Raw genomic sequence first — 20,634 nt, forward strand, 5'->3', positions numbered from 1 at the left:
GAATCTTGATCTGGATTCTGGTCGAAACTTGGTCAGGGTTCTGGTCGAATCCTGCTCAGAATTCTGTTCGAATCCTGGTCAGAATTCTAGTCGAATCCTGGTCTGGATTCTGGTCGAATCCTGCTCTGGATTCTCATCAAATCCTGCTCTGGATTCTCATCAAATCCTGGTCAGAATTCTGGTCAAATCCTGGTCAGGATTCTGGTCGAATCCTGGTCAGGATTCTGGTCAAATTCTGGTCAGTTTTCTGGTCGAATCTTGATCTGGATTCTGGTAGAATCTTGGTCAGGATTCTGGTCGAATCCTGGTCAGGACTCTGGTCGAATTTTGATCTGAATTCTGGTCGAATCTTAGTCAGCATTCTGGTCGAATCCTGGTCAGGATTCTGGTCGAATTTTGATCTGAATTCTGGTCGAATCTTAGTCAGCATTCTGGTCGAATCCTGGTCAGGATGCTGGTCAAATCCTGGTCAGAATTCTGGTCGAATCTTGGTCAGGATTCTGGTCAAATCCTGGTCAGAATTCTGGTCGAATCCTGATCAGCATTCTGGTCGAATCATGGTAAGCATTCTAGTCGAATCTTGATCTGGATTCTGGTCGATACTTGGTCAGGGTTCTGGTCGAATCCTGATCAGCATTCTGATCGAATCCTGGTCAGGATTCTGGTCGAATTTTGATCTGAATTCTGGTCGAATCTTAGTCAGCATTCTGGTCGAATCCTGGTCAGGATGCTGGTCAAATCCTGGTCAGAATTCTGGTCGAATCCTGATCAGCATTCTGGTCGAATCCTGGTAACCATCCTAGTCGAATCTTGATCTGGATTCTGGTCGAAACTTGGACAGGGTTCTTGTCGAATCCTGGTCAGCATTCTGGTCGAATCTTGATCTGGATTCTGGTAGAATCTTGGTCAGGATTCTGGTCGAATCCTGGTCAGCATTCTGGTCGAATCCTGGTCAGCATTCTGGTCGAATCCTGGTCAGGACTCTGGTCGAATCCTGGTCAGAATTCTGGTCGAATCCTGGTCAGCATTCTGGTCGAATCCTGGTCAGGATTTTGGTCGAATCCTGGTCAGCATTCTGGTCGAATCTTGATCTGGATTCTGGTAGAATCTTGGTCAGGATTCTGGTCGAATCCTGGTCAGCATTCTGGTCGAATCTTGGTCAGGATGCTGGTCAAATCCTGGTCAGAATTTTGGACGAATCCTGATCAGCATTCTGGAATCCTGATCAGCATTCTGGAATCCTGATCAGCATTCTGGTCGAATCCTGGTCAGGATTCTGGTCGAATCCTGGTCAGCATTCTGGTCGAATCCTGGTCAGCATTCTGGTCGAATCCTGGTCAGGACTCTGGTCGAATCCTGGTCAGAATTCTGGTCGAATCCTGGTCAGCATTCTGGTCGAATCCTGGTCAGGATTTTGGTCGAATCCTGGTCAGCATTCTGGTCGAATCTTGATCTGGATTCTGGTAGAATCTTGGTCAGGATTCTGGTCGAATCCTGGTCAGCATTCTGGTCGAATCTTGGTCAGGATGCTGGTCAAATCCTGGTCAGAATTTTGGACGAATCCTGATCAGCATTCTGGAATCCTGATCAGCATTCTGGAATCCTGATCAGCATTCTGGTCGAATCCTGGTCAGGATTCTGGTCGAATCCTGGTCAGCATTCTGGTCGAATCCTGGTCAGGATGCTGGTCAAATTCTGGTCAGAATTCTGTTCGAATCTTGATCTGGATTCTGGTCGAAACTTGGTCAGGGTTCTGGTCGAATCCTGCTCAGAATTCTGTTCGAATCCTGGTCAGAATTCTAGTCGAATCCTGGTCTGGATTCTGGTCGAATCCTGCTCTGGATTCTGATCAAATCCTGGTCAGAATTCTGGTCAAATCCTGGTCAGGATTCTGGTCGAATCCTGGTCAGGATTCTGGTCAAATTCTGGTCAGTTTTCTGGTCGAATCTTGATCTGGATTCTGGTAGAATCTTGGTCAGGATTCTGGTCGAATCCTGGTCAGCATTCTGGTCGAATCCTGGTCAGGATTTTGGGCGAATCCTGGTCAGGATTCTGGTCGAATCCTAGTCAGGATTCTGGTTGAATCCTAGTCAGGATTCTGGTTGAATCCTGTCAGGATTCTGGTCAAATCCTGTCAGGATTCTGGTCGAATCTTGGTCAGGATTCTGGTCGATTGTTCTGGTAAGAATTCGACCAGAATCCTGACAAGGATTCGCCCAGGTCGTATCCTGGTCAGGATTCTGGTCGAATCCTGGTCAGGATTCTGGTTGAATCCAGCCAGGATTCTGGTCGAATCCTGGTCAAAATTCCGGTCGAATCTTGGTAAAGATTTGGGTCGAATCTTGGTCAGGATTCTGGTTGAATCCTGGTCAGAATTCTTGTCGAGTCCTGGTCAGGACTCTTGTCGAATCCTGTTCAGGATTTTTCGCGAATCGTGGTCAGTATTTGTTCGAATCCATTCCCAGCTTCTGGAAGGAAGCTTTCCAAGCTTCTGGAAGGAAGCTTTCCAAGCTTCTGGAAGGAAGCTTTCCAAGCTTCTGGAAGGAAGCTTTCCAAGCTTCTGGAAGAAAGCTTTCCAAGCTTCTGGAAGAAAGCTTTCCAAGCTTCTGGAAGGATGTTTTCCAAGCTACTGGAAGGAAGCTTTCCACGCTTCTGGAAGGAAGCTTTCCACGCTTCTGGAAGGAAGCTTTCCAAGCTTCTGGAAGGAAGCTTTCCAAGCTTCTGGAAGAAAGCTTTCCAAGCTTCTGGAAGGAAGCTTTCCAAGCTTCTGGAAGGAAGCTTTCCAAGCTTCTGGAAGAAAGACTTCCACGCTTCTGGAAGGAAGCTTTCAAAGCTTCTGGAAGAAAGCTTTCCAAGCTTCTGGAAGGAAGCTTTCCAAGCTACTGGAAGGAAGCTTTCCAAGCTTCTGGAAGGAAGCTTTCCAAGCTTCTGGAAGGAAGCTTTCCAAGCTTCTGGAAGCAAGCCTTCCAAGCTTCTGGAAGGAAGCTTTCCAAGCTTCTGGAAGAAAGCTTTCCAAGCTTCTGGAAGGAAGCTTTCCAAGCTTCTGGAAGGAAGCTTTCCAAGCTTCTGGAAGGAAGCTTTCCAAGCTTCTGGAAGGAAGCTTTCCAAGCTTCTGGAAGGAAGCTTTCCAAGCTTCTGGAAGGAAGCTTTCCAAGCTTCTGGAAGGAAGCTTTCCAAGCCTCTGGAAGGAAGCTTTCTCAGCTTCTGGAAAGAAACTTTCCTATTGTCTTGAAGGAATCTTTCCTAGCTTATGGAAGAAGCTTTTCCAGCTTCTGAAGGAAGCTTTTCCTGCTTCTGGAAGAAGCTCTTCTAGCTTCTGGAAGGAAGCTTTCCAAGCTTCTGGAAGGAAGCTTTTCCCGTTTTTTCATTGTTTCGTTACCATTTTCGTTTATGTTTCTTGGTCCAATTTTCGGTTTTAAGGATTTTATAAGATTACTACCAAACCTGAAGTTGTCCTCGAGATCTACTCACCATTCTCATCATCCTCGATGTTCAGATTCGATATATCCGACAGCGTCAGATCCTTCTCCTCCTCTTCCAACAGAAGACTCGAGTACGAATGTGATGTGTTGTTATCCGTTGCGGACTGCGACGAGGGTAACTGGTCCGATTCCGTACTGTTACTGTTGATGCGGTTCAACGCTTGTTCGTCCAACTCGCCGCCACTGCTGCTATTTCCTCCGCTGCTACTGTTCGAGTAATCCAGATATGAACTGCAGTTCGACGACTGTTCGCTCTCGCTGCTGCAAACCATCACCACCTCGTCGATGTTGATGTCGTCCGAATTGGACGACGAGGTACTGTAGTTGAAATTGTAGTTCTCGTCGCTTTCGCCCGACTGCTGGTCAGTTCCCAATGCTCCGCCAGCGCTTCCGTTGTTCGCCTCCGAAGCAATTTTCGACAGGATATGCGGGTAGAAATCACGCGCCGTGCTGTTGTTGGGCTCGTACTGCAAAACTGGAAGTATGTCACAGAAAAAGAGGGGGTAATTAATTGATTTGATAGTTGTGTTCAATTTTACCCGTACATACTTAGCTTGCAATATTTGAGCGCATTTACGTAATCCCGTAGCATCACCGCGGACAAGAACTGCATACGTGAGGAATGTAAGAACGCAATCGATTGGTTATCTATATCCAGTTGAATAAAGTATGCAAATTTGCAATCCATACCCATAGGCGTAGCCAGAAGCCCTCCATCCTAGTCGAATGGAAATCAATTCAAAATAAACTTGTTTGTTACAAAGATTAATATTTTGATTACATTTTCGGAAAAGTCCTTTAAAAACTTATTAAAAATTGCATCAGCTCTGGATGAAACTTCCCAGCTTCTGGAAGAAACTTTTTCCCAGCCTTAGGAACAAGCTTTCCAAGCTACTGAAACCATCAGATAGTACTATTTTAATCTAATATCAGATACTTCAGATCCTTGAAGAATTTTTGAAACAATTCCTAGACATATCTCTTCTGAAGAGGGATTCCTGCCCGGCTCTTGGAGTAATCCTGGCTACGCCCACGGACCATACCTCGGCGAGTAGCTCCGTTGGTGCCGAGATGCTTTCGTCCGCGTCGGTATACTCGGAAAGGCTCTGGCTGAGGTCATCGTTCGAAGGTGATTGAATGATTAGGGTTTCGTTGGCCACCAGCGTCGTCGTAGTTGTGGTTGTAGGCGACACTTGGTCTACGGTTGGTGCTGCCGCTGGAGACGAGGGATGGGTCAGCAGCGTATTGCCGTTCGCTTCGTCCAGGTACGTCTGGATGGGACGAAATTTATGGTTTTGCGATTAGATTGGTGCACTTTTGGAAGTTTTAAGAGTGGGTGGGAGTATATTTACAGTGTATAATGTGATTGACCTTATCATATGTTATCCGAATATGAAATTTAATCCACTTACTACAACTCTCCCTTTTCCACGCTTGAGACTATTGATTTCCATTCATTTATTAAGACGTTTGTGCCATTTCCCGATCAGAAAAGCATGCCTATAACAATCACATACCAGAATCAGCCATAATAACTCGCCTTATTTTTGCCTTATTTAATCATCAACACCAGAATAAGCTGCTTACAAGGTATTGTTTTTAATATCGTGATCATATATCATCAAAAGTGAAGATCTTCTGATGACATATTTTTAATACCGTGCGTTTGTCATGTTTTTCTGCTCGGGTTATGTTGTACTATTTTAAATTAGTTGACAAGGATAGATGGTCGCTGCCTTCATGCTAGAAAATGATCAGAGCTTACGAAACGACGATACAATGAATATATTTTTCGTAAGAAGTGTTAACGAGTCTCCCGCTATTCCAGTGTTCATCGAAGTACTACTTCCACCTTTCGATTATCTCAAGAAAGTCAAAACCCTGGCATGTGTGCATTTCCGTGTTATAGGAAAAGGGATCGGCCAGGACCAAAGATTGATTTTAAACACTAATGTGTTTTGCTAGTGTGCACACTGTCAAATCTGAAAACAAGGAGGAACTGTTTCTATGATGATGCCGGTTGCAGACTACTTATATGATATTTGAATATCTGTTGGTCAAGGTTACCTTGAATGCTGACCACGCTCGAAGCTCGCAGTCGTTGAAGCAAAAGTCCGTATATTCGGCAGGCTACACGCAGTGGCGTAGCTAGAGTTTTGGGGGCCCGGTGCGGAGCTAGATTTGGGGGCCGCTCAAATAGAGGTTCGCAAAATATTAGTTTTATTACCGAACTTACACGAAACTTCAGATTTTTTTCGAAAACGTTTACCATTTGGAAGAAAATTTCCTGATTTATGGGTTAACAAATATTGTGCCGATTAAAATCTACCCAAACGAGGGCGTAGCCAGAACTTTCGCCAGGAAATAGTTTTTGATGCAACGTTTTATGGAATCGAAAAATATATATGGAACAATTGCTTCAGAAGTGCCTATATGTTTCTGTTTAATGAATCTTCTTGGATCTTGATATTCTTGAAAAACTTTCAGTATTGTAAGAGTCGAACCAGCTGCGGAAGCTGAAAACTTATGTAAAATAAAGACACACAAAAAACTTTCTGTATGTTGTACAGTATCTAGTAGTATACTTACGATTATTCCTAGTAAAACTCTTTGAAGACTCGTGAAAAAATACCATGGAACGATTCGCCAAATATTTTGGTGAAATAGCATGACATATTCTTGAAATTCATGTATTGCGCAAATCCCTGAAATTTTGTTGTTGTGGTTTTCGATGAGATAAATCTCAAGAGCTATATGTACTTGAAATAAATAAAATGATTAATTGAATCTCTGGAGTTCTTGGTAAAGGAATACTTGAGATTTCTCGGTCACGGGTATGCCAATAAATCCCTTCAGTGGTTTTCAGGGGAAAATGCTCAGAGGTCTCCTCAGTGGAATTTTGAGTTGAAAGCTTGATAAATTCCTAGAACGATTCCTGTAGGGATTCTTGAAGAATCCTTGAAAAAAAAAACCCAGGTAGGAATTATCGAAATCCTATGTTAGAACGCCACATAGATTTTTACTGAATTACTTAAATAAAATCCTGGTGGCGTTGCTCTGAATATTCTGTACTATTTCTACATGAAACTGTTGAAAAAATTCCTTGGATTTTTTGCTACTGTTGATTCTGAAGAAATCCAGTTAGAATTTCTACAAAAGTTCCCGAAAGAAATCTAAAACGAAATCTTGGAAATATGGTCTCGTTTTTTTTCAACGGAATATTAGATGAATCTCTGGTTACGTTCAATGAAAAAAAAAAATGTTGGTAAAATCCACGGCATAATTTCACATAAATTACACTGTTCGACAAAAAAGTCGATCTGAATGCACAGAGACGAGTGTTTATTTTCAGGACAGCAGAATTCATGTGCCATATTATGTTTTAAACTTGAAATTCAATATGAAGAGTTGTATTAAGATTTGCATGGACTCCCGCACCCCCCACACCTTTTTGTACCTTCCCAATTTTCAAAGTATTGCAAATGATGGAATATTTGATATAAATGGTTGAAATAAGCGATTTTAGTGATTCTACCATCCACCAGCTATCTCTCCAGAAATATCGTGGTTTATGAACAACCCCTTTACTATACTATAGAACCATCTATAAATTGCGTGTTCATTTTAGAGGGGGGGGGGGTCTGTTCAAAGGCAACGGTTCATGTACATAAAAAAAAACTGAAATTGCATATGTTGCCGGTCTTATATTTTCAAAACAAGTACTGACACCCATTTTATAAAGTGGACGCATTATTCATGCTATAACTTTTTTTTATTTATTGATAAAATCGTAATCGGTTTACTGTGCATCGCTTAACCATAATTCTACAATGTAATAAAATATAAAAACTTACAAAATGCTTTTGGCTGAAAAACAAAATAGTTTTTAAAAAAAATATAAGAAAAACTGTTCGTCAAAGTTAAGCATTATTTTTGGCATGGAAAAAAACTAATTTTTATCAACAAATTGTATACTGGTATCCTTTACTATTCTACTAAAGGTAAAGCTTTCACTTTAGTGATTTATTTCTTATGGCCAAATTTGCTGATACACCATACTTTTACTTCCAGCAAAAGAGTAAAGTAAAAAGCGTGTTAAAAATTGGTTTAAATTACTAAAGAAACTATATTTGTAAAAAAGAGCTAAATCTTGAGTTTTAACCGCATTCTAAGGTAAAAATTTTACTCTTTATAGTCGTTTTATCAAAAAATCCCATACTTTTAAAATCATATACGCATATTTGTCGATCTGGAGCAAATTGTAAGCGTTTTTCTCCTATTATTTTGATAGATAATCTCAGAATAACACATTTTGAAAATAATACATGGAAAATAAATTCGATTTCATTAAAGCAGTGTTTCCAATTTTGATGATATAACTGTGCTTTGAGCGGTCCTCTGAAAATAAAGCACATGTTTTTATATTGTGTTTAAAATATGACGTGGGGACTAAATAAGCAACTCTATGAAGGCGTAGGTTATTTTTCAGTTAATACTATATGATTACTTCCGTGAGGACGTACTCTAAACCTTAAAATTGTACTCATATCAGTTCTATTTAAATTCAAAATATTTTTCTCTAAAAAACGATGAAAAATAATTTTATTTTATCTGGAAAAATGTTGCTCCACAAATAACTTTATATATTTTTTAGCAGGCTTATTCTTGATAATACTTTCGAAGTACAAGCTGTTTTTGAAAATAGAAAATATATACTGTCAAATTTTCCAGCCATTTTCTAATAATTTTATACAGTCGCCTCTCCACATCTCGATATCGGAGGGTCCATCGAGATAGGGAGAGATCGAGACAAAGAACATATTTTTGATGTATACTAGATTGAAAAACACTCCGTTGCCAAGAAGTAAACAAACAAACGTCATTTTGCGCTCGGAATTTGTTTTGAATCCCAAAACTTTGGTCTAGTAACCTTCGATAATGGTCATATCGACATATGGAGGGAAAATTGAGACCGAAAAATCAACAGAAACACATCGAGATATGGAGATATCGAGAGAAGGAGGATATCGAGATATGGAGGGTGAAAATGTATGCAGACTGTAGGGACTTATGAAATCATCGACATAGGGAGAGATATCGAGATGTAGAACATCGAGATGTGGAGAGTCAACTGTAATAATAATAACCTAAAAAATAGACCTTTCGAAACGTTGTACCTTTTTAGTGTGAAATTCAATTATTTTGGTAACTTTTTTATTATCACAATGTTGTACAATATAAGTTGAACGATGTACAGTAGACCTGTTCATATTTTAAAAAATGCCTGGAAATCTACCGGTCAAGCAGTATTCGGAATTCTCATGCCAATAACAATGTCTGGTCAAATTTTCAGCTCATTTGATAAATATTTCAGTATGTTTGAACCAAATTTGTACTCCGCAGTACCCAGAAATTACAGTTTTCTCAATATACATAGTATATAAAACACCCATTGGCATTATTTTTTCAGGTCCTAGTCAACGGAAATCAAACAAAATACATTTATGAATTCATTGACCATCAAAAGACTACATATTGCTTAAGGCAATAAATTACAATAAATGCCCAAAGATCGAGAACCGCGTCGCAACCTGATGATAGTTAAATCATGCATGACACATGTACTGGAAACGAATGAATTGAACAAGTTAGCATTGCTTTTTCTTTCCGAGTGATGATTGTTTTGATCGCATTTCACTGATCATTTAGAACGATTTGAAAACAATCATCATCATCGACTAAGAGAAGGCAGTGCTAACGTGTTCATTTTTTGTATTCCTTGAAGCTCACGGTGGTGCTCTTGGCTCACCCATAGTGGATTTACAAATGCGCTTTATAATTACCTATTTTTCACAATTTATTTTCGTAAGATAAATGGTAACTTTGAACGGGATTGACTTTTGGATATGCATTGTCATCATGTCTGGAAATGAAAAATACGAAATTTTCATGCAGGTATGTTTTTCAGGGGGAAAACTCCCCAAAAATAGTGATTTTTAAGAACCTAGAGATACAAACCTCAACCAAACTATGTTAAAACTTGCTCCAATCATAAAATCGTGTTCGGCAAAAGTTCGTAGAATTGGATAAACTATTATGTAGAGGTATTTCCGATAAATTTTGATGTTTCGTTTGGTAGTTATGATTTTTTAAAGCTTGAAAATAGCTTAAAAACACATAATTGATTTGAAGCACAACTAAATATACTCTAAATTGAATGAAATTTTGGCCAGAAATTCATTTTGCAATGAAAAATCAAAGTATTGGTTGACTCGGGAGTTTCCAGACATTTTTGAAAATATGAATAGGTCTAATGTACAGGAACCCGATTGCAATTAAAAAAGATATTGCATGTACAAGGTGTCCACTTTATAAAATGAACAGTCCTTATCGCATAAGAATGTGCATCCAAACTCACATATTCGTACGTCAAAAATCGGAATCGCACAAGATGCCAAATTAAGGTGAAACTCCTTTGAATCCACTAATAACAGTATAAAAGTAGTGGTACACAAAAAATATTCTCCTTTTTGTTGGTAATAGTGAAATTATAATTGGTAAGACGTTGTTGCCAGTAATCGCTACTTCAGTTTGAGTCTTATCCCCTTCGACTAAATAAGATTGATGATGTCGTACATAACTATCAACGTATCTGACAGCCCTGCAAGCGAGCAGCCGGCGTAAAATTAGAAAAATAAAAAAAAAGCGAAATGCTCTGATCAAGTGATTGTTTTTTGCACGGTTTGGTGAAATTTTAAGTAGCTTTCATCAGAAATCCACCAGTAATTGTTCTTTAATTAACAAGTAGTGTAAGTAAAATGTGTTGGAGGTTCTACGCTTAGCGAAAGTGGTAAAATTCGGCGAAAATTGTTCTTTGTTCGCAGGCGGATAAGTGTAAACAATTGTAGCAAAGTTAAACGTCCGTGTTGAAAATTAGCACGGTTCATGAAATTGCCACCAGATACTAGTGTTAAAACTACGGAAATCGTAAGATAATAGTGTTCTGATGTCTCGTTAGCAATTTGGGAGTAAACTTAGTGTAGGTAAGTGAAATATTTTGAGAAATAATGTGAACTTCCAGAAATGTTTTTGCATATGTGAGGAAGCCATTTTCTCTGCCATGACAGGAATTCCTTCCTATATGTCCTTAAGCGTTATCAATGTCAACACAAGTAGTATATAAATCCACACTACGATTCATCAACGACAATCTGTGTTGACAGTAAAATATGTCGTAAATAGTGCAACATAGATTTGCTTTAAGTTGTATAAACTGACAGATCATATATCAATCCAGAAAGTATCATAATGAAATCGCAATAACTTAGCAAAAATTGCCATCCAAACATGGTATCTAGTGACGATGGGCCTCAAAGAACAACAAGGCTAGTGTCGTTGTACATGAAACATGCAATATATTAGCAAAAAAACACATATTGATTATGGATCTTTTGGTAGTGCAGTGGTATGGTGTCCGATTCCTAATCCAAAGGTTTCGCGTTCAAGGATGGCTGGAAACGTTTTTTTTTAAATTTTCATCCAAATTTTGTGGCATTGTATTTCTGATCTCAGAAAGTCTTAAAAAGTCATAGCCTTTTCATGCATTCTATACGATTGAATTGATTCATTTAGAATGATGTATACCAAAAGTTATACCAACCAACATGTTGACTGGGGTGTCTATATACTGTATTTTATTATCTGAAAGTTCAAATATAATCAAAATAATGTTTTATGTGATTTTTATATTTAGCTGATACGGGGTAACATTGATCACTCATGAAAAAACGTGTGCTAATATTTTAAATATAATTTTTTTGCTAAAATAATGGTCTCTGAAGCTGAATATAAAGGCCTAACTCTTACAACTCATGTACTTTCGAGTTATTTCAAAATTAAAAACATCCTGAATTGTGCAATACGCCTAAAAGTAGGCAATTTCTTAAGGAAATTCTGCATTTTTCATTGTAATTTGTGACTTATGCTTAACTGAATATGTTTATGAAAGTTTTGACAAGGGAATCGTTTTTGACGATGTCATTTTTAGTAACACCACTTTTCTCTTGCTCATATCGTTTTCAGATCTCATGTGAGACATGATTCTTTGATCGTGTCTGTAGTGAACTGTCTTTTTCTCAGGCCAATTTTTCACACGGATTCGGTAATACTTTTTATATTTCAAACACCAATGTTCACTCGTTTTACAGAAACACGTTTATTTTCCCCAAAACAAACCAACAAACTGACATCTGCTTTTCATACTCGGAAACAACTGCCTACTATGATCTGAATCAGTATCTTTTCTTCAACATCGAGCAAATCCTTATTAAATTTGAATTATTTTATTCCTTGCCTTTCACTATCCCTACATTCACCTCTTCCTCTACTCTTAGTTATATACTGTGATTCTAATCTGTTTAGTTAGATGTTACATTTTTTTTCTTCCTGTTCAATTGCTTCCATTTTCAGTTGAATCTTCGATTTCAAGCTTCTTCATCCTTGTGCAACCAACATCTGTTCTAATGTTTTTCAAAGATTCTTCATTGGATTCTGAAAAGATAAAAGCATATTTAATTTTATTTTCGCTTCCCATTTAATAGTTAATCGAGTAACGCTTTTCACTTATTTTCACCACGCTTATAGATGAAGATGTCATTAACAAATGAATTTGTCTTCTCCTTGGCAAATAAAGCGACCACTCCATTAAGTTGCAACGTTTCCAATAGATGAAATTAGAGCGTTTTCAGTCCTCATTTGGTTTTTATGCGGCTAAAAGACATTGATAAAATGGTTATTATATAGAAATACGGCAACTTTACGTTTTCGAGCTTTTATTGTTAACCACTAGCAATTTACGCTATGTTTCCTCAGTTTAGTGCTCCTTTTAGGAAGCTAATCATAACTGGAATATTGTTCTGAAACCTAAATTTATATAAATGAGCATTCTTTAGTGTAGAACTATATCAGATATCGACCTGTTTAAAATTGAAATAAAAATTATGAACATATTTGTATATTTAACTCCAGATAATTCTTATTAATTTCTGCATATTATTTCTACATAGATCATTGGTTTTATAATGCTGAATGGTATTAATTTTAAATATTAATGTATCGAAATCTTTTGAAGTTTCTAAATTTTAAATTTCTTTACTTTGTAATACTACTATGAAAAAATATCAATGTGAACATAAGAGATTAGAATTTTAAAAGGTTCATCATAGCTACCAATGGCTATGTGTTGTTACCAGCAAAATTGATGGTAGGGTAAGCTTCTGATTTTTGGCAGCAGCATTGCACACTTTAATTCTTTGTGTTACATCATCTGTCCCTATGTTCAAAGTTTGTTCTTTAACTTTTCTCTTAAATGCATTGATTGGAGTATTAAAAAAAATAAAATCTTCATAACTTCAATGGAAACGAATAGATGCACAAGACCAGCATAAGCATGAGAATTCCAAATCATTCTAAGATAAAATAACACCGACATCTTACACCTTCTAGATGATTTCTGTCCTCAATGCGTTGCTTTGATTAGAGCTTTTCAGACTCAATATCAAAATTATATTAAAAGATTAACACTTATATATTGTCAGAAAACTTAACCCTTAATATTTTCTTAGAATAAATAAAAAATGTACAATTTTGCAAGGCTCTATACATCTAGTGATTTCGTAATGAGAACTGTAGACTTAAAATACTATCAAAGACAAAATAAAGACCTCCACGTTCCTAACAGTTGCCAAAATTTTATGGAACATAAGGTAATAGAGCAAAATCTAGAATGCTATGAAAACTGTACTGTGATCTGTCAAACATGGGTACCTTTTGCAGTATCAAGGGACCAGATGCAGTATTAGAAGTGGTACCCAATTTGAACACGAGTAGGACGAACAGCTATATTTGAAATTTTTAGATTTTTTGAATGAAATAATACACTTCATATGTTCTACCTCTAGACTTATGCTACTTCTAATGTTCTCAAAACGCTACATTGGATAGAGCTTTCCTGGTTTAGAATATCAAAATGGGCATAATAGATCATTTTCATACTTATACTTTATAATTGCTATATACATGTTATAACTAAACTCCATTGTATACCTGAGATCTCAAAATGCTACTTCGGATAGAGTTTTACAGGCTAAGAACATCAAAGACAATATAAGAGATCAATATTATATAGATATTCTTACTCTACCTAATTCTCTATCTTTGTTCTAAAAAACTACTACGGATAGAGTTTTCCAGGCTCAGAACATCAAAGAGAGCATCAGAGATCTTTTTTTTTTTTAAATTTCTAACGCTTTACATGTTTACCTTATTGATCATGTTTTTTCTTCAAACTGCAACTTCGAACAGAGTTTTTCAGGCTCTGAACATCAAGAGATCATAAGAGATAAACATTATTTCAATTTCTATAAAGCTAAATACTCTTTCCATGTTCTAACACTACTTCATCGTTTATCTTTGTTCTCAAAATGCTACTTCGGATAGTTTTCCAAGCTCACAGCATTAAAAAAAGCTTAAAAGTTCAACATTATTTTTTAATGGCCCAATATACTTATATGTTCTAACCCTACATCATCGTAGATCTTTGTTCTCAAAATGCTAGTTCATATATATACATTTTTAAATGGCTAAATACACTTTCCATGTTCTAACTCTACTTCATCTTCTATATTTTTTTTATCAAAATGCTACTTCGAATAGTTTTGCAAGCTCAAAACTTCAAAAAAGCGTAAAAGATCAAAATTATTAGTTTTTTTATAATTGCTAAATACACTTTACTTGTTCTAACTCTACTGCATCGTCTATCTTTGTTTTAAAAATCCTAATTCGAATAGTTTTTCAGGTTAATAACACCAAAGAGAACATCAGAGATAAAAACCAATTAAAATTTTAAATGGCTAGACACATGTACATGTTTCTACTTCATTGTTTATATTTGTTTTCAAAATGCATCATTGGATAAAGTTTTTCAGGCTCAGGACATCAATGAGAATAGAAAAGATAAAAAAATACTTTAAATGTTCTAATTCTGCTGCATCGTCTATCTTTGGAAAGAGTTTTGTAGGATCAGAACGTCACATTGAGCATAAGAGATCAAAATTACTTGGAACGGCTATACTTTTCACGTGTTCTAACTCTACTTTATCGTTTACCTTTGTTCTCAGCTTCTTCGAATATTCTTATCCAAGCTTAGATTACGAAAAAATATTTCAATTTTCAAATGACTAAATACATTTAATATGATCTAATCCTTTTTCATTGTTCCTTTGCGGAGAGTTAGCTATGCTAAGAATATCAAAGTGAGCGAAAATTATTTAAATTTTCAAACGAACCAAACAGTTTTCTATTAGTTGCCCTCTCATGTAACCCTTTCCGGTTCCTTTTGGGATTACCCTTGCTATTTTGATTACAAATTTTCATTGCTTTTCATTGACAACCCTCTTATGGGACGCACTTTTTTTTATTACCCACTCACTCAGGAGACTAGATGTTGTTATTAGTAAGCCTCGCTGGTTTTGCTTAGTTACCCTCTCAGGGGACTAACGTTTTGAAGACTACCCTCTCAGGGGACTCACTGTTTTATTAGATACCCTCTCAGGGGACTCACTTTATGAAGACTACCCTCTCAGGGGACTTGCTTTTTGTAGACTACCCTCTCTGGGGACTCACTTTTTATTGGATACCCTCACAGGGGACTCACTTCTTGTAGACTACCCTCTCAGGGGACTTGTTTTTATTCTACCCTCTCAGGGGACTCACTTTATGAAAACTATCCTCTCAGGGGACTTGCTTTTATTTACCTACCCTCTCAGGGGACTCACTTTATGTAGACTACCCTCTCAGGGGACTCACTTTTTATTGGATACCCTCTCAGGGGACTCGCTTCTATAACCTACCCTCTCAGGGAAATCATTTTATGAAGACTACTCTCTCAGGGGACTCACTTTTTTATTACCTACCCTCTCAGGGGACTTACTTTTTATTGGATACCCTATCAGAGGACTCGTTTCTTTTACCTACCCTCTCAGGGGACTCACTTTATGAAGACTACCCTCTCAGGGTACTCGTTTCTATTACCTACCCTCTCAGGGGACTTGCTTTATGAAGACTACTCTCTCAGGGGACTCACTTTTTTATTACCTACCCTCTCAGGGGCTCTTTTTTATTGGATACCCTCTCAGAAGACTCGTTTTTATTACCTACCCTCTCAGGGGACTCACTGTATGAAGACTACCCTCTCAGGGGACTTGCTTTAAATTACCTACCCTCTCAGGGGACTCACTTTTTGTAGACTACCCTCTCAGGGGACTCACTTTTTATTGGATACCCTCTCAGGGGATTCGTTTTTATTACCTACCCTCTCAAGGGACTCACTTTATGAAGACTACCCTCTCAGGGGACTTGCTTTTAATGACCTACCCTCTCAGGGGACTCACTTTTTTATTAGATACCCTCTCAGGGGACTCACTGTATGAAGACTACCCTCTCAGGGGACTTGCTTTTAATTACCCTCTCAGGGGACTCACTTTTCGTAGACTACCCTCTCAGGGGACTCACTTTCTATTGGATACCCTCTCAGGGGACTCACTTTTTGTAGACTACCCTCTCAGGGGACTCGTTTTTATTCTACCCTCTCAGGGGACTCACTTTATGAAGACTACCCTCTCAGGGGACTCACTTTTTGTAGACTACCCTCTCAGGGGACTCACTTTTTATTGGATACCCTCTCAGGGGATTCGTTTTTATTACCTACCCTCTCAAGGGACTCACTTTATGAAGACTACCCTCTCAGGGGACTTGCTTTTAATGACCTACCCTCTCAGGGGACTCACTTTTTTATTAGATACCCTCTCAGGGGACTCACTGTATGAAGACTACCCTCTCAGGGGACTTGCTTTTAATTACCCTCTCAGGGGACTCACTTTTCGTAGACTACCCTCTCAGGGGACTCACTTTCTATTGGATACCCTCTCAGGGGACTCACTTTTTGTAGACTACCCTCTCAGGGGACTCGTTTTTATTCTACCCTCTCAGGGGACTCACTTTATGAAGACTACCCTCTCAGGGGACTTGCTTTTAATTACCTACCCTCTCAGGGGACTCACTTTTTGTAGACTACCCTCTCACTTTTTATTGGATACCTTCTCAGGGGACTCGTTTCTATTACCTACCCTCTCAGGGGGTTCACTTTATGAAGACTACCCTCTCAGGGGACTCACTTTTTATTACCTACCCTATCAGGGGCTCACTTTCTATTGGATACCTTCTCAGAGGACTCGTTTTTATTACCTACCCTCTCAGGGGACTCACTGTATGAAGACTACCCTATCTGGGGACTTGCTTTTAATTACCTACCCTCTCAGGGGACTCACTTATTGTAGAGAACCCTCTCAGGGGACTCACTTTTTATTGGATACCCTCTCAGGGGACTCGTTTTTATTACCTACCCTCTCAAGGGACTCACTTTATGAAGACTACCTTCTCAGGGGACTCGTTTTTATTACCTACCCTCTCAAGGGACTCGCTTTATAAAGACTACCCTCTCATGGGACTCACTTTTTATTACCTACCCTCAGGGGATTCACTTTTTATTGGATGCCCTCTCAGGGGACTCTTTTTATGAAGACTACCCTCTCAGGGGACTCACTTTATGAAGACTACCCTCTCAGGGGACTCACTTTTTATTACCTACTTTCTCAGGGGACTCGCTTTTCATCCTATTCTCTCAGGGGACTCACTTTCTGCAGACTACCCTCTCAGGGGACTCACTTCTTTATTAGATACCCTCTCAGGGAACTCGTTTTTATTACCTATCCTCTCAGGGGACTCACTTCTTGTAGCCTACTCTCTTAGGTGACTCGCTTTTTTATTAGCCTCCTCATTCAGGGGACTTGCTTTTTATTAGGAACCCTCACAAGGGATTCGGGTTTTTTATTAGTTACCCTAGCTGTTTTCATTAGTTACCCTCTCAAGGGACTTGGTTCTTTGAGTAATCACTCTCTCAAATGACTCGTTTTTCTTGTTAGGTAATCTATCAGGGAACTCACTTACTAGTCAACTACTTGGGCTCACTTTATCTACTAATCTACCATCTCAGGGGACTCGTTTTTTTACCCTATCAGGTGACTTGTTTTTTTTAGCTATGCTCTCAGGGCAGTCCCTTTTTGATGCACTGTCTACATACTCAGGAGATGCACATTTTATGAGCTACCATCTCAAGGTTTTTATATTCTACATTCTCAGGGGACATGTTCTGAAACAGTTTCAACTTTTACAATATTTAGATTTCTTGAGACTTTTTTTTTAGTTTATAATCTTCTTGGCATTACGTCTTCACTGGGACAGAGCCTGCTTCTCAACATAGAGTTCTTATGAGCACTTCCACAGTTATTAACTGAGAGCTTTCTTTGCCAAAGTTGTAATTTTTCGCATTCGTATATCGTGTGGCAGGTACGATGATACTCTATGCCCAGAGAAGTCAAGGAAATTTCCATTACGAAAAGATCCTGTACCGACTGGGAATCGAATCCAGGCACCTTTAACATGACTTTGTTTTGTAGCCGCGGACTGTAACCACTCGGCTAAGGAACCTACTTTTACAGATGTTATGATTTTGGCCTTTACTTTGACTGTTTTCATATTTTTAGATGCATTCTTTGATACCACATTGGCCAAATAAGTGCTCAAAATTTCTTATTCACCAATTAGTAAATATATAAAGAGCATAATTGTTTATTTTTAAATATATTTTTTGACGTTCACTATAATTACTACTTTCATATTTAACTCGTATCCAAAAGTATTGATATCTTATAAATGCTTCATATTGATGAACTATATTATTAAAACCAAGAATACATACATTTTCTGCTATCTTTTTTTCCTACTTCTTTTTCAACTTCATGTTATACTCACATTCCAATATAAAAGGATGCATAACATTGCATAAACACTGCTTGAACCAGTTTTGCTTCATAATGTATGTATTTCATCTTTATTTTTATTATTATGATTATATTTATATACATCATTACGGCGTAAAAGTCACTTTTGCAGTTACGAGTAAAAAGTGACATATTTGCATAAAAATTCTTACGCCAGTAAATAAGGTACAATTCGTATTTTTCCATGGAAAATAATCAAATTGGCGCATGATGCAGTTTTGCGATTATGTGTACAACATATGTCATTTATGCAAATTATAGATCCTTTGACCAAGAACAACTGTTCCTTACATACCGAGGTGCTGATGTGGCTAGATCTTCCAGTTTTGATTTTTGACCCGCGTCTCCATACATTCAACGCTCTGTGTGTCACCTACCTTAGAATTATTATGCATCAATGGTTGCTATGCAACGATCACCTTTTTGTCGTTTCGTTACCGACGTTGGAACTCCATAAAAATCCACGCGTTTCTGCACTTGCAAATGAAAGATTGTTGAAGTATTTCTGTCCAAACTCATAACTCACTTCCAGTTCGGAAAAAGAAGCAGCATAAATTGTCTGATAAGGCGATTCGGAACACTTGTTGATGTAATTCACACCAATTAAGGAAAACTATACCAATAAACGATTTAGCCACCCGCTCTTCTTGATACATTATTTGTTGTGGGAGCAGCTGCGCCATGTAGTGAACTGTCTTTTTCTCAGGCCAATTTTTCACACGGATTCGGTAATACTTTTTATATTTCAAACACCAATGTTCACTCGTTTTACAGAAACACGTTTATTTTCCCCAAAACAAACCAACAAACTGACATCTGCTTTTCATACTCGGAAACAACTGCCTACTATGATCTGAATCAGTATCTTTTCTTCAACATCGAGCAAATCCTTATTAAATTTGAATTATTTTATTCCTTGCCTTTCACTATCCCTACAGTGTCATCTTTAATCATTAAAATCATTGTTCCCAAAAGTTGAAAAATTTACGCATTAACTCAACTCAATTTTCGCAAAAACCTTGATGTTTAGAGAATCACCATTCATGCATAGAAAATATTTCATCAATAAATGTTGATTCGAACTTTTTACGAAGAGTATCTGTTCGATGACTACCGATTTTGCACTAACGTGCGCACCCGCGAATACACCTGTTCGGCCGTATTTAGCATTCGAAACCCGGTGATACGATCACTAAAAAACTTTGTTTAATTGAAACTAAACCCGTTTATTTCCTCGAAGTGGACTGTATATTATAAACCGATACCGACGGCGAATGGTAAGCAACTGAGCTTCCTCCTATCTCTGCCTTATCAGGGATGCTGCGAGAGCCTATCTCTTCGCACACGGTCACTCATTGAGAGTTTATCTACCACATAAATTTCATATTCTGTTCTACAGTAAAGGCCAAAAATATAGTTAATTTATAATAATCTCCCTAACAGTATCATTGCGATCAATCTTACCTCGCTGATCACGGTACCCTAAATATTTTTCTTCGCTTTGAGTCTCTCAAGTGCTCTGGGACATAAAATAAAACTAATATTTGCATCAGTCTGAATAGTAGATAAAAAATCAAAATCCTTAGCTTACTCATTCTACAAAATTCATGATTATGAATATATCTCAAACTTTGTAATCTAACAAAAATGTACACGTTTGGTCTTTAACTCACGTATATGCTATTGAGAAGGTCTTTGTATCATTTCTAATGGCGATAAGAATGATTCAGATAGTAAGAAAATATGTACAAGTAAAAAACTCATCAATGCTTCAGATTTGTAAGCCTTTAATTACAAAATTGGGTTGATTTAATTAGAAATCAGAATTCATGAAGTATTATATAAATATGAATATTTATGAATTCAACATCCGTTCTCACTCATCAACATCTTCAAAATAGGCATTAGGTTCAAAATAGCGCGTTTAGCTATTAGAAGGCTCAGTTCACTCATGCGTGCCATCGATGTAACAACAAAAAAGATAATAACTTACAAAACAAATATTTGTGAAGGCCCCCGAAATGTGAAACCCACGGTTCACTCTAAACCTAGGGATAGTGAAGGGGCCCCTGTACATCTAAACAAGGGATAATCAAGGGGCCCCTGTACATCGCTTATCCAAGTTTCCTCCAAAACTTATGCTTGCCATACTTATTTTCTTTTTTGGATCTCACAAATGTCAATTTCCTAAAAGC

General features: G+C 37.9%; 1 protein-coding gene across 3 annotated transcripts in view; it reads right to left on the reverse strand.

Annotated features, from left to right (window-relative positions):
• Window positions 1–20,634, reverse strand: part of LOC5569126 (serine-rich adhesin for platelets) — a 56,595-nt gene that overhangs the window by 16,935 nt on the left and 19,026 nt on the right. For 2 of the 3 annotated variants that reach the window (XM_021837282.1, XM_021837289.1), the window contains exons 2-4: window positions 4,526–4,753; window positions 4,032–4,089; window positions 3,472–3,957 (exon numbers count right to left, since the gene is read on the reverse strand). In XM_021837282.1, coding sequence (XP_021692974.1) covers window positions 3,472–3,957; window positions 4,032–4,089; window positions 4,526–4,753 — 772 coding nt within the window. Of the gene's footprint in view, window positions 1–3,471; window positions 3,958–4,031; window positions 4,090–4,525; window positions 4,754–4,894; window positions 5,496–20,634 lie in introns of those variants that run through there. The other variant, XM_021837275.1, reaches the window with a different exon arrangement.

This window comes from Aedes aegypti, chromosome 1 (assembly GCF_002204515.2).
Source record: "Aedes aegypti strain LVP_AGWG chromosome 1, AaegL5.0 Primary Assembly, whole genome shotgun sequence".
NCBI lineage: Eukaryota > Metazoa > Arthropoda > Insecta > Diptera > Culicidae > Aedes > Aedes aegypti.